Below are 14,109 nucleotides of genomic sequence, written 5' to 3' on the forward strand. Positions count from 1 at the left end.
AAAGGCAGTCCAGCCAACAAAGGTATATTTAAATATATAGGCAAACATTACACACATATATAGGGTTTGCTCACTCACTCACATAATGTAACATAATACTCTACATTGAAGGTCCAGGTCTTGTGGGTAGAAGCCTCATCTTTTCCACTTTCATTCTATGTTTGTTTTGACTAAATACACTACACGGACAAAAGTATGTGGACACCTGCTCGTCGAACATCTCATTCCAAAATCAATGGCATTAACATGGAGTTGGTCCCCCCCTTTGCTGCTATAATAGCTTCAACTCTTCAGGGAACATTGCTGCAGGGACTTGCTTCCATTCAGCTACAAGAGCATTAGTGAGGTCGGGCACTGACGTTGGGCGATTAGGCCTGGCTCACAGTGGGCGTCCGAATTCATCCCAAAGGTTTTCGATGGGGTTGAGGTCAGAGCTATTTGCAGGCCAGTCAAGTTCTTCCACACCGATCTCGACAAACCGTTTCTGTGTGGACCTTGCTTTGTGCAAGGGGGCATTGTCATGCTGAAACATGGGCAGCTCTAGCAGGGCAGAAATTTGACAAACTGACTTGTTGGAAAGGTGGCATCCTATGACGGTGCCATGTTGAAAGTCACTGAGCTCTTCAGTAAGGCCATTCTACTGACAATGTTAGGCAATGGAGATTGCATGGCTGTGTACTCGATTTTATACACCTGTCAGCAACGGGTGTGGCTGAAATAGCCAAATCAACTAATTCGAAGTGATGTCCACATACTTTTGTACATATGGTGTATAATAAAATCAACAGGGACCCCACTTAACACAGCTAAAAAGTATTTCAATGGCCATATTGTCACCTCTTCTCTCTCTCCAGCCCTTCTTTCTCTCCTTTTATTTTGGGGGGAGTATTTCAGAATCCCTCCTTTGCTCCTTTCATCCTTCCTCTCAGTCTTTCAGGTTGTTGATGTGGGCACAGATCTTGAGGGCGGGACCGAGCTTGATGTTCATGGTGGACATGAGATGCTCCTCTCTGAGCAGCAGCAGGGCCTGTCCATCAATCTCCTGGGACAGGAAATTAGCCGCCAGCTCCTCACAGTCTGCGAGAGGAGAAAAGGAGGAGAGACGGAGAGAAAGAGGGAAGTTGGGAGTAAGAGAGGGCGAGAGAGAGAGAGAGGGGGGATGGTAAGCAAGACAATAACATGAATAGCATTTACAATGGTGAAAATACATTAGCAATTGTATTATCCTAGAATAATACTGGGATTAAAAAAAACTAAAAAAACAAGTACGATAACTGTTTTAAAGATTTCAAAAGTCACAAAAATAGCATTTGTGTGTTGTTGCATGACAACCAACGCATGTCCTTCTGAACTGTATAAACCAATGACGTCTACAGTATATAGCTCATCTGTGGTACCGACCTTGCAGAGATGATATGAACTGAGACACTTCCTCCACACTCCACTGGGCAGGGCTGCCGGGCAGGAAGTGGGGCGCCGGTGAGCCCTCCAATCGGAGTGTGGGGGGAGGCTGATGACAGGAAGAGGAGGAGGCCGGGGAGAAGGACATGGGGTCATCCTCTTCCTCCTCGCAACTGGAGATGTCGTCCGAACGGCTGGACTCGGAGCGGCACTGTAGACAATGAACCAGGACTGTATGAGAGGTGTTTGTGCAACAAGGTAGTCACTGAATGGCCATGTCTCTTCAGCACTGTTCTCCCTAAACTAAAATTATGAGTGGTAGATCTTGGCTTGCATTTTGACTCAGGAAGTGATCTTGACTCAGAAAAGGTTGGTGACCACCGTTCTAGAGTTTTCTCTGTTAACATTATCAACGTTTCCCTTTACTGTGGCAACTGTGATCGAATCAATGCAATATTAGTCACTTTCAATAAAACATACCGAAACAAAACCAACTACGCAATATATTTTGTTGTGGGCAGAACGCATCTGAGTAGGAGTCTATTGCATTGACACGCACTACTCAGGCCGTACTGTACAGAGAGGTGAGGCATAAACAATCAGAGCTGCAGTAGGCCTATATGCAAATAGACCATTGCCATATATGGACCTGTGCCATTTACTTTGAACTGGATCGTGTTTACAGCATGAGAAGGTCGTGAGTAGATGAGCTTGTTTTGAGATCAAAGCGAAAGCTGCATGTAGCCATGCATGTTTATATCCTTTGCTAGTTAGTGAGTTGATAGCCCAGTTATAGATCATTTGTAGTCAGCAATAGGGGAGTGACTGCTTCCTACAAGGGCACAAAACATGTACATTTATACACATCTTTTAAAAGAAATTCAGGTAAAGAGCATTTGTTTTGTATTAAAGGGACAGTGTTGTATTTTGAGACAGGCTTGAATAAGCTAAGTAGCAGAGGGTAGTATAATTTGTCTGATTCTCTCTAATAATGGTATGATAATAATAATGCATTATATTTTGTAAAGTGGTTTTGCATCAAACACCACAACAGCATTTTCAGTCACCTTGTCTCAAGGACAAGTGGATAAACAGGTTAATGTCAAGCCTCGCCAGTCTCATGGATTGAAGGCCTACATTGAACACTAACTACACATTGGCTGCTACTATAGGCTGAATGATAGAACAGCTATTTCCATGTTAAAATGTTATGGGATCCATTTTGTCCATTGTAAACTACATGGCCACTGTTAAAACTAACTTAAAGCGGGTACAGCATCAGTGCTCACAGTAAACGCGAGCAGGAAAATGCACAGAATGTTCACAACGTTCTGCGCTCAGCAGACCTGAAATTGGCTCAGTCCCGGAATTTGTTTTGAAGGAATATTGCTCTTCAGTCATCCGTGCCAGCTCAAAAACAAGTCTACAACTATCAATGATGAACGGACCATTACCTTGACTGGTAAGGGTCTCCCGGCTATTTTGGCACTGGCGATCTCGGAGCTGGTCCTGTGGGGAACCCTCCTCCTCAGGACTCCGTCCTCGTCAGAGTGGGTGAGGTGAAGCCCCTGTCGCAGGCGGAAGTGCTGGCTGCAGCTCACGTTATACCTGGAGCAACAGGGAGACATATAGCAGGCATACACTGAGTGTACAAAACATTAAGAACACCTGCTCTTTCCATGACACGGACTGACCAGGTGAATCCAGGTGAAAGCTATGATCCCTTATCGAATGCATTTGAAGCCTTGAGACAAGTGAGACATGAATTGTGTATGTGTGCCATTCAGAAGGTGAATTGGCAAGACAAAAGATTTAAGTGCCTTTGAACAGGGTAAGGTAGTAGCTGCCAGGCGCACCGGTTTGAGTGTGTCAAGAACTGTAACGCTGCTGGGTTTCTCACGCTCAACAGTTTCCCGTGTGTATCAAGAATGGTCCACCAACCAAACGACATCCAGACAACTTGGTGTGAACACGGGCCAGTGTCCCTGTGGGACACTTTCGACACCTTGTAGAGTCCATGCCCCGGCGAATTGAGACTGTTCTGAGGGCAAAAGGGGTGCAACTCAATAATAGTAAAGTGTTCCTAATGTTTTGTACACTCAATGTATACTGCCATATATACTGAACAAAAATATAAACACAACCTGCAACAATTTTACTGAGTTACAATTCATATAAGGAAATCAGTCAATTGAAATACATTCATTAGGCCCTAATCTATGGATTTCACATGACTGGGCAGGGGTGCAGCCATGGGTGGGTCTGGGAGGACAAAGGCCCACTCACTTGGGAGCCAGGCCCAGCCAATCAGAATGAGTTTTTCCCCACAAAAGGGCATTATTACAGACAGAAATACTCCTCAGTTTCATCAGCTGTCTAAGATGATCCCGCGGGTGAAGAAGACGGATGTGGAGGTCCTGGGCTGGCTTCGTTACACATGGTCTTCGGTTGTGAGGCCGATTGGAGGTACTGTCAAATTCTCTAAAACGACGTTGGAGGCGGCTTATGGTAAAGAAATGAACATTCAATTCTCTGGCAACAGCTCTGGTGGACATTCCTGCAGTCTGCATGCCAATTACGCAGCTCCCTCAACATTTTGACATCTGTGGCATTGTGGTGTGTGACAAAACTCCACATTAAAGGGTGGCTTTTAATTGTTCACAGCACGAGATGCACCTGTGTAATGATCATGCTGTTTAATCAGCATCTTGATATGCCACACCTGTCAGGTAGATGGATTTATCTTGGCAAAGGAGAAATGCTCACTGACAGGGATGTAAACCAATTTGTACCCAAAATTAGAGAGAAATAAGCTTTTTGTGAGTATGGAACATTTCTGAGATCTTTTATTTCAGCTCATGAAACATGGGAACAACACATTACATGTTGCGTATATTTTTTTTCTTCAGTATAGTAGACACAGAACACTGCAGTGACATTGTACTATATTATGACTGTACCTCTTGGAACAGGTCAAGGAGCAGAAGCGCTTGGTCCCTCTAAACTGTCTGGCTGGGGCGAAGCTTTTGCAGTACTCACACTTCAGCACTGGGAAGAGAGAACAGGAAAAGAGGGGTTTAAGGAACTATATGAATTATAGTTCGTAGTCAAACCACTTTCTTTAATGGAAACGTGACTAGGACTATGGTCTGAGCCTAACCTGTAGCTGTATTCACAGTCTCAGGCTGACTGGCGTCTGGATTGTCCATTGCCAAATCTTCTCCAGCTGGCTCTTTCACTGGCCCACTCACCTGTCAATCAATATACAGGAGCAAAATGTGTTGTGTACAACATTACTGATTAAAGGGAATAATTGATAATATTGTTTTGATCTACAGTACATGTCATTATTTACATCAGATGTTGTACGGCGCATTCAGAAAGTATTCAGACCCCTTGAATTTTTCGACATTTTGTTAAATTACAGCCTCATTCTAAAATGGATTAAAACATTTTCTCCTCGTCAATCTACACGAGTGGTGGAAAAAGTACCCACTTGTCATACTTGAGTAAAAGTATAGATACCTTAATAGAAAGTTACTCAAGTAAAAGTGAAAGTCACCCAGTAAAATACTGCTTGAGTAAAAGTCTAACAGTATTTGGTTCTAAATATACTTAAGTATCAAAAGTAAAAGTATAAATAATTTCCTATTCCTTCTATTAAGTAAAGCAGGTGGCTCCATGTTCCTGTTTTATAAATGTATGTATAGCCAGGGGCACACTCCAACACTCAGACATTATTTACAAAAGATGCATTTGTGTTAAGTGAGCCCGCCAGATCAGAGGCAAAAGGGATGACCACGTGTTGTCTTGATAAGTGTGTCAAGTCTTCTAGGAGTAGTGGGTTTGGAGTCAGGCGCAGAGAGCAGAGGGTTCGGACAATCGTATTTTATTCCGGTCACGCCAAAACACTAGACGCATAAAACTGACCGGCCCAAACACAAGACCCAAACAGTCTGGAGAAAATAAAATACAAATGCACATCCCACAAACCGACAGAGGAACAATCCCGCACAAACCTAGTCGGGCCTAACAGGCTTAAATAGACATACATCAAGAAACAAAATAAGAGACTGGTGCAACCAATAAGACCAAACGAACAGAAAAGGAAAAAGGGATCGGTGGCGGCGAGTAGACCGGCGACGACGACGACCGCCAAGCGCCGCCCGAACAGGCAGGGGAGACACCTTCGGTGGGAGTCGTGACAAAGTGGGTGAATTGGACCGTTTTCCTGTCTTGCTACGCATTCAAAATGTAACGAGTACTTTTGGGTGTCAGGTGAAATGTATGGAGTAAAAAGTACATTATTTTATTTAGGAATGTAAGTGAAGTAAAAGTAAAAGTTGTCAAAAATATAAATAGTAAAGTAAAGGCAAATTTCTAAAAAAAAAGAAAATCGGAAATATTACATTTACATAAGTATTCAGACCCTTTACTCAGTACTTTGTTGAAGCACCTTTGGCAGCAATTACAGCCTTTCGTCCTCTTGGGTATGACGCTACAAGCTTGGCAAACCTGTATTTGGGGAGTTTCTCCCATTCTTCTCGAAGGTGAACCATTGCCCCAGTCTGAGGTCCTGCGCGCTCTGGAGAAGGTTTTCATCAACCATCTCCCAGTACTTTGCTTTGTTCATCTTTCCCTCGACCCTGACTAGTTTCCCAGTCCCTGCCGCTGAAAAAGATCCCCAAAGCATGATGCTGCCACCACCACCATGCTTTACCGTAGGGATGGTGCTAGGTTTCCTCTTGACGTGACGCTTGGCATTCAGGCCAAAGAGTTCAATCTTGGTTTCATCAGACCAGAGTCCTTTAGGTGCCTTTTGACAAACTCCAAGCGGGCTGTCATGTGCCTTTTACTGAGGAGTGGCTTCAGCCTGGCCACTCTAGATGAAGGTTCTGCCATCTCCACAGAGGAATTCTGGAGCTCTGTCAGAGTGACCATCGCGTTCTTGGTCACCTCCCTGACCAAGGCCCTTCTCCCCCGATTGCTCAGTTTGGCCGGGTGGCAAGCTCTAGGAAGAGTCCACTGTGTTCTTGGGGACCTTCAATGCTGCAGAAATGTTTTGGTACCCTTCCCCAGATCTGTGCCTCGACACAATCCTGTCTCCGAGATCTACAGACAATTCCTTCGACCTCATGGCTTGTTTTTGCTCTGACATGCACTGTCAACTGTGGGACCTTATATAGACAGGTGTGTGCCTTTACAAATCATGTCCAATCAATTGAATTTACCACAGGTGGACTCCAATCAAGTTGTAGAAACATCTCAAGGATGACCAATGGAAACAAGATGCAGCTGAGCACAGTTTCGAGTCTCATAGCAAAGGGTCTTATAATAATTAATACTTATGTAAATAAGGTATTTCTGTTTTTCATTTTTTATACATTTTTTAAAAAATCTAAAAACCTGTTTCTGCTTTGTCATTATGGGGTATTCTGTGTAGATTAATGAGGGCATTTTTTAAATTGTATACCTTTTAGAAAAAGTCAACGACGGGTCTGAATACTTTAATAATGCACTGTATATCCCCAAAGGGTCTGAATGGATGTTGTATTGTATATGAGAACCACAACTACTCTAAGGTGAACTGTACATACAGGGAAGGGTTCAGCTCCCTCCTGGATGACGAAGCCCTCTATGAGGTGGGTGAGGACGTGGGGTTTGACCACAGCCTGTGGAGGGGGGGCTCTCTCGCCCTGGCCACCCCCCACACGGGACACTGAGAGGGCAGGGGAAGGAGAGGGAACGGGGGAGGGAGAAGGTGGACCAGTGCCTTAAAAAAAGACGTTTGAGGGGAGAGAAAGGATTTGATCATTTATTTTTGAACAATTTGAGCAAGGCTGACTGGCCACAGTGTCTAAATCTATGCAAATGTGAGGTTTTTGGAATCATGTATAGGGATGGATCAAAGGGAATTTGACATGTTGGTGGCTGGGCTATGGTGGAAAATGGTCTCCCTGCACTCTTATCCTTCCAGTGGTCGTAAAAGAGAGGAATGAGAAAGGCAAAGTATTTAAGACAAGTGGGCACATTCGTAGCTGACTCCTTACCTGCTTCCATGGCGGAGGAGGAGAGAGCAGGGGAGTGTTCACTCATAGGAACAAGGTGTGGAGGGGGGGGACCATCTTCCTCATTGGCTGCGTCTGACTCGGATTTCCTCTTCATCGACTTACCCTTTGAGGAATGTCATTATTTCACAAATGGAATCGACAACTACTACGTAGTTTAGAAACATCAGTAATTTATAGTGTCATCAGTCATCATTAAGGAACAACTCACCTGGGGAGGCTGAGGACACACATTCTCTCCATTGGCAGCCACTACAGTGGATGCACTGCTCGCCTCAACCAACGGCAGGGGTAGAGTGAGGGAGGAACGGGAGAGGGTGGGAGGAGAGATGGCGGCCTGGGACTGAGAGGAGATGCTGGTGGCCAAGGTGCAATTTTGATTTTGATTCAGCCTAGGACTCTGATTGGCTTGTGCTTGCACGTGAGAAACGTGGGCCAATGTTAGGGCTTCCTGGGCTGATTGAAGGCTTTTTAGACCCACCCCTTTGCCTAAAGCCCCTCTCTCTCTGGATGCGATGGAGGCCACCATGGTGAGGAGGCTGGCGCTGTTGGAGCTATTTAGAAGGGTAGCTCCGTCCTGGGAACAGGCGTTCCGGGCCTGGACCAAGGCCAAAGCCTGGGGGTTTCCTATGGAGCTTGGCCTGGCCCCTACTATCTGGACTGGGATGTGCGGCGGAGGCTGGGCGGCACTAGCCTGGTTGTTTGCGGGGGGCGCGGGGAGGATGGGAGGTGGGTTGCGGGAGGGCAGTTGCAGTGGCATACGGAGACCCTGTTGAGTTTTGGGCTGGATTGGAATGGGACCGTTCCCATGGCCTCCCTTGTCGTTAATAGTGCTTTTTTGCAGAGGCTGAACCACCAGCGTTTGAGTACTAACATTGGGCTTGATGGTGGCAGCACCCATCTGGTAACTGTGGGACTGAGTGGGTGCACTGGAGGTGGGCACCAGAATGTGCGTCGCCGCGGCGGCCGAGTTCACCGTGGTGATAGCCCCGCCCCGGCCAAAGTTGGGTCCGGAAAGGAGGAGCTGTGAGAGTGGGACAGAGGTGGAGGGTGAGGAGGGGGTGTTAGAGTGGTGGTTGCCCGTCTTGAGGTTGAGAGAGGAGAGGTTAGCGTTGGAGCTCTGGATGTAGGTGGGGATCTTGATGTGGGACTGTTGCAGTTGGGTTGGTTTAGTGGGAGACTGCTGAGTGGACTGGTTGAACTGCTGGTGAGATGACTGTATAAGGGAGTAGGTTGCTGGAAAAGAATTAGGGAAATTAATAACTAAGAGGTAAGTAAGTATGCTAAGTATGTAGAGCTAAGTATGCCGAGATTTCACTCCCCACCTATTTCACCCCTCTCTGGGGTTTCAGTCTTGACCCCGACTCCCTTGGGACTGCCGACACATCGCAAAGCCAGGTTCTGCACCTGGCCCAGAGAGAAAGGAGAGATGAGTTTATGAGGATTGATGGAAAGAAAAGGCCAGAGAGAGGGATGCAAGAGAAGTACAAGCAAGAGTTTCACCAATTTCAGAGTATAACACTGTAGTTTTACTGCACAAAAAAATCTAGATTTTTACTGGTCCCAGATCTGTTTGTGCAGGAACTGGCAAGACAGCAACAACAGATCTGGGAAGAAGCTACTCTAGATTACATCACTAAAGCAGGACTCACTCCAATGCTCTCCGTCACAAATACAAAGTTGATCCATACCTGGTCATTGTCTGATTGGTTGCTGGAGGAAGTAGGTGTAACTTCCTGTTGTTGCTGCTGCTGAGTCTGTGGCTGCTGGGTGACCGTTGCCATGGCAGCGGTTGTCGTGCTACCAGGCATAAAGATGAGTTGTGAGGAGAGGGGAGCCCTCAGAGACCGGTTCACCTACAGTACAACAAAATAGACAGTCAATCAAACAGTCCCTTCATGGAGACTAATGACAAAACCAGATACAATACTCACACTCCTGAGCCAAGCCCGAACCACACCAAGCTAAGCTGTACTGTGCTGACCTGGTTATGAATCCACTGTAGTGGAATTGGAACTGTGCTGAAAATATCTGAGCCAGCAAAGTTTTGTTCGGGTCGGCCATATAGTGTATATCACATATAGTGTATATCACATATAGTGTGATATAGTGTGAATCAGGCAATGGTGCATGTGTTCTCACTCTCAGATACATCTGTCCCTGTCCTGCTGCACTCCCACCCAGCAGCACTGATTGGCTTATGGTGGATGTCCCGGAAGAGCCTGGGCCTATAGCGCGGGTGCTGGTTATGTCCCCTCCCCCAGAAGTGGTTACGTTCACCTGAAGGGGAAAGAAAAAAGGGGATTTGACAACAACCAAAGCAAACTGTATTGACTAGTCTGGAGACAATTAAACAATGGAAGTGCCAATGTTCAAACTGAAAATGGTGGTTTCACACAAATATCACTGGAGTTCCCTATTTGAAGCTGTATTTGCGTCAATGACACCCATTCTGCCAGTTACATTCTGTTAAATGCCCACAAAGCACACACATCCCTGGGTCGCTCCTCTTTTCAGTTCCCTGCAGCTAGCGACTGGAACGAGCTGCAACAAACACTCAAACTGGACAGTTTTATCCCAATCTCTTCATTCAAAGAGTCCATCATGGACACTCTCACTGACAGTTGTGACTGCTTCGAGTGATGTATTGTTGTCTCTATCTTCTTGCCCTTGTGCTGTTGACCGTGCCCAATAATGCTTGTACCATGTTATGCTGCTGCCATGATGTGTTTCTACCCTGTTGTTGTCATGTGGTGTTGCTACCATGCTGTTGTTGTCTTAGGTCTCTCTTTATGTAGTGTTGTCTCTCTTGTTGGGATGTGTTTTGTCCTATATTTTTATTTGTAATCACCCGTCCCCGCAGGAGGCCTTCTGCCTTTGGGTAGGCCGTCACTGTAAATAATCATTTGTTCTTAACTGACTTGCCTAGTTAAATAAAGTTTAAATAGAATCTAAGAAAAATGATCGTGTGCTGTGCTAGTTCTGAAAGAGGCATGTATGTGTAAACGTACAGATGTGACTGTAGTGCTGGTGGTCTGAGAGGTGCTGTTGGTGGCAGGGCTGGACTGGCGACTGGCAGCAAAGGTGGCCTAGAACAGGGACAACAAGGAATAATGTAAAAATACATTGCCATAGTTTAGAGCAGAGAAAAACAGACTATGTACCAAACCTCATGACGATGTTTCAACATATTGTACTGCCACCCTAACCTGAACATTCTCCCTTTTAAAATAGCAAACCAACTGTAACCTGACCATGTCAAAACAGCACCAATGTCCCCTATTCTGAGCATGCATTATTGGTACAGTTGAAGTTGGAAATTTACATACACCTTAGCCAAATACATTTAAACTCCGTTTTTCACAATTCCTGACATTTAATCCTAGGAAAAATTAGGCCAGTTCGGATCAAAACTTTATTTGAAGAATGTGAAATGTCAGAATAATAGTAGAGATAATTATTTATTTCAGCTTTAATTTCTTTCATCACATTCCCAGTGGGTCAGAAGTTTACATACACTCAATTAGTATTTGGTAGCATTGCCTTTAAATTGTTTAACTTGGGTCAAACGTTTCAGGTAGCCTCCCACAAGCTTCCCACAATAAGTTGGGTAAATTTTGGCCCATTCCTCCTGAGAGAGCTGGTGTAACTGAGTCAGGTTGGTAGGCCTCCTTGCTTGCACATGCTTTTTCAAGTCTGCCCACACATTTTCTATGGGATTGAGGTCAGGGCTTTGTGATGGCCACTCCAATACCTTGACTTTGTTGTCCTTAAGCCATTTTGCCACAACTTTGGAAGTATGCTTGGGGTCATTGTCCATTTGGAAGACCCATTTGCGACCAAGCTTTAAATTAACTTCCTGACTGATGTCTTAAGATGTTGCTTCAATATATCCACATCATTTTCTTTCCTCATGAAGCCATCTATTTTGTGAAGTGCACCAGTTCCTCCTGCAGCAAAGCCCCCCCACAACTTGATGCTGCCACCCCCATGCTTCACGGTTGGGATGGTGTTCTTCATCTTACAAGCCTCCCCCCTTTCCCTCCAAACATAACGATGGTCATTATGGCCAAACAGTTATATTTTTGTTTCATCAGACCAGAGGACATTTCTCCAAAAAGTACGATCTTTGTCCCCATGTGCAGTTGCAAACTGTAGTCTGGCTTTTTTATGGCGGTTTTGGAGCAGTGGCTTCTTCCTTGCTGAGCAGCCTTTCAGGTTACGTCTATATAGGACTCGTTTCACTGTGGATATAGATACTTTTGTACCCGTTTCCTCCAGCATCTTCACAAGGTCTTTTGCTGTTGTTCTGGGATTGATTTGCACTTTTCGCACCAAAGTACATTCATCTCTAGGAGACAGAACACTTCTCCTTCCTGAGCGGTATGACGGCTGCGTGGCCCCATGGTATTTATACTTGCGCACTATTTTTTGTACAGATGAATGTGGTACCTTCAGACGTTTGGAAATTGCTCTCTAGGATGAACCAGACTTGTGGAGGTCTACAATTAGTTTTCTGAGGTCTTGGCTGATTTCTTTTGATTTTCCCATGATGTCAAGCAAAGAGGCACTGAGTTTGAAGGTAGGCTGTCACGCCCTGACCTTAGAGAGCCGTTTTATTTCTCTTCTAAAGCAATGGCATAATTGTCTGGAATTTTCCAAGCTGTTTAAAGGCACAGTCAACTTAGTGTATGTAAATGGAATTGGAATTGTGATACAGTGAATTATAAGTGAAATAAACTGTAAACAATTGTTGGGAAAATGACTTGTGTCATACCTAATGGATTTGCCAAAACTATAGTTTGTTATTAACAAGAAATTTGTGGAGTGGTTGAAAAAAAGAGTTTTAATGACTCCAACCTAGTGCATGTAAACTTTCAACTTCAACTGTAGGTGTGGTTCATAAAGATGGTTCTTTACCTGTTGTACTGCAGCCAGGTTTTGTAGCTGGGCACTGTTGATCTGTTGCTGCAGCATTAGCTGCTGGAAGTACTGCGCTGCGTTGGGCTGCCTCTGCAGCGCCTGAAGGGCCTTCAGTTGCACAAGATAGAAAACAGGGAGAGGGAGTAATGACATTGCACTGTCAATAACCTGCAGGTTGATATACGATGGCTTGCACAGTGATAATGAGACAACTACGCTACAGGTAAGGATTACAGATGATCCTGTGTGACTATGAGTACAATTTGTGATTGCCATGTCAGAAAAAGGCATAGACTATACATAATATTCCCATTCATATGCATACACACCTGTGCACACCCACACGTACTGACCTGCACAGCCTGTCTCTCGTACAGGGACATGGAGTTCATTGGAGAGGGGCGGGAGTTCACTCCTGATGGAGTGGTTCCATTGGTAGAGCCCTGATTTTGGTCCCCATCTGTCTCCATCACTGAGGAAAAGAAGAGAAGCTTTCAATCAAATGCTGCCAAGAAAACAATGTCAAAAGACCTATCAGTCACTGGTGGAAGGTAAAATATTATCCACACTACAGCTTTGTGGAGCTGTAAAGGTGTGGAATATATCTGTCATGCCTGGATAACTAACATCTGTATTTACATGTTGACAAGATTGTATCTATCAATCAAGAATGCCATTCCTCCGTTCACTCCTTCACGTGACTGCTTGCAAACATTTGATTGTCATGCAACATACATTCAATACATCCTAAACTAGTAATACATTCATTGTTAGTCGCTTGCAAGGTAAAACATAAGATAGCTAGCTGTCCACATGTTATGCAGCTCACTTGTTTCACTATAATTAAAAGCAAGTTGAGTGCTGCTAGCTCGTACAGTAGTTAACTAGCTAGCTACAGTAACTAGTTGCAGACAGTGCTAGCACAAAAACTAGCTACTGTAACTAGCTAGCTACCCATGAGCACCGTATGCTGCAAATCCCTTGCTCACCGTGGACGTTGGTGTATTGCCACCTATGTTTCTATCTCGACTTCAATGCGTAGCAGTATGCAACAATTCCTTTTGCACGACGATATTACAGTACATTCAATTGGGTTGTTGACAGTTTGCATAAATTTGGGTGGAGGACAACGCCTCCTTCTGATGTTTTTGTCGTTTTCCGGCGCAATGGAATGACGGCGCACGTAGGTCGCCTGCCAAAATGTGTAACAACAACATAGTTATTACAACGTAATATCTACCTGCCATAGAACACGGTTAATATTACACGGTTAATATGTAATTCATTGCGACAATGTATGTGATGCTTCCTGTTACATTGTAGCTGCATCATGAAATAATAATTCGAGCAGCCTTGTGCATCCGCTACAATGAATTTGATTACCCCAATTGTGTGACCATACAAACATTTTCCAGAAATCATTGTTTCACCTATGTAAAATGAGCGAAACCGTTTTACCTTCTAGTTAACTTAGATGCGTTTATAAGTAAACCTACCATTACATTTTATTTTATTTTAAAACGAGGTTAAACAATGTACTTACTTTGGCCACTTTCTTTCCTTCGAAGCTTCAAACTCTAAACCTGTCACTCAAAATGGTCTCTGTCAACATCACCTAATCCCAAATCATGTTGAAAGACTATGTCCAGATGAAGTACACAAACAAACAACCAGGAATTACTGTTTGTAATGCCACCTGGTGGATGTAAATTAGGTT

General features: G+C 44.6%; 1 protein-coding gene across 2 annotated transcripts; it reads right to left on the reverse strand.

Annotated features, from left to right (window-relative positions):
- Nucleotides 1–127: 127 nt before the first annotated feature.
- Nucleotides 128–14,070, reverse strand: LOC118398222 (polyhomeotic-like protein 1). 2 transcript variants are annotated; one of them, XM_035793356.2, is made up of 15 exons: nt 13,936–14,070; nt 12,746–12,864; nt 12,390–12,500; nt 10,481–10,558; nt 9,612–9,749; nt 9,161–9,325; nt 8,795–8,876; nt 7,681–8,705; nt 7,452–7,575; nt 6,999–7,174; nt 4,562–4,652; nt 4,362–4,449; nt 2,856–3,009; nt 1,402–1,612; nt 128–1,077 (listed from the first exon to the last, which is right to left on the reverse strand). In XM_035793356.2, coding segments are annotated over exons 1-15 (2,715 nt in total). In that variant the 5' UTR covers nt 13,937–14,070; the 3' UTR covers nt 128–925. The 2 variants fall into 2 exon arrangements, with proteins under 2 accessions (XP_035649249.1, XP_035649250.1); XM_035793357.2 differs by lacking the exon at nt 13,936–14,070 and adding an exon at nt 13,382–13,562.
- Nucleotides 14,071–14,109: the final 39 nt, after the last annotated feature.

The sequence above is a fragment of the Oncorhynchus keta genome, chromosome 19 (assembly GCF_023373465.1).
Source record: "Oncorhynchus keta strain PuntledgeMale-10-30-2019 chromosome 19, Oket_V2, whole genome shotgun sequence".
In the NCBI taxonomy this organism is placed as follows: Eukaryota; Metazoa; Chordata; class Actinopteri; order Salmoniformes; family Salmonidae; genus Oncorhynchus; species Oncorhynchus keta.

Coding starts and splice junctions, on each gene's coding strand:
- LOC118398222 (XM_035793356.2), bottom strand. Junction 12,501..12,745: donor ACGAGAGACAGGCTGTGCAG/GTCAGTACGTGT, acceptor GTGCAACTGAAG/GCCCTTCAGGCGCTGCAGAG. Junction 7,576..7,680: donor TGTGTCCTCAGCCTCCCCAG/GTGAGTTGTTCC, acceptor CATTCCTCAAAG/GGTAAGTCGATGAAGAGGAA.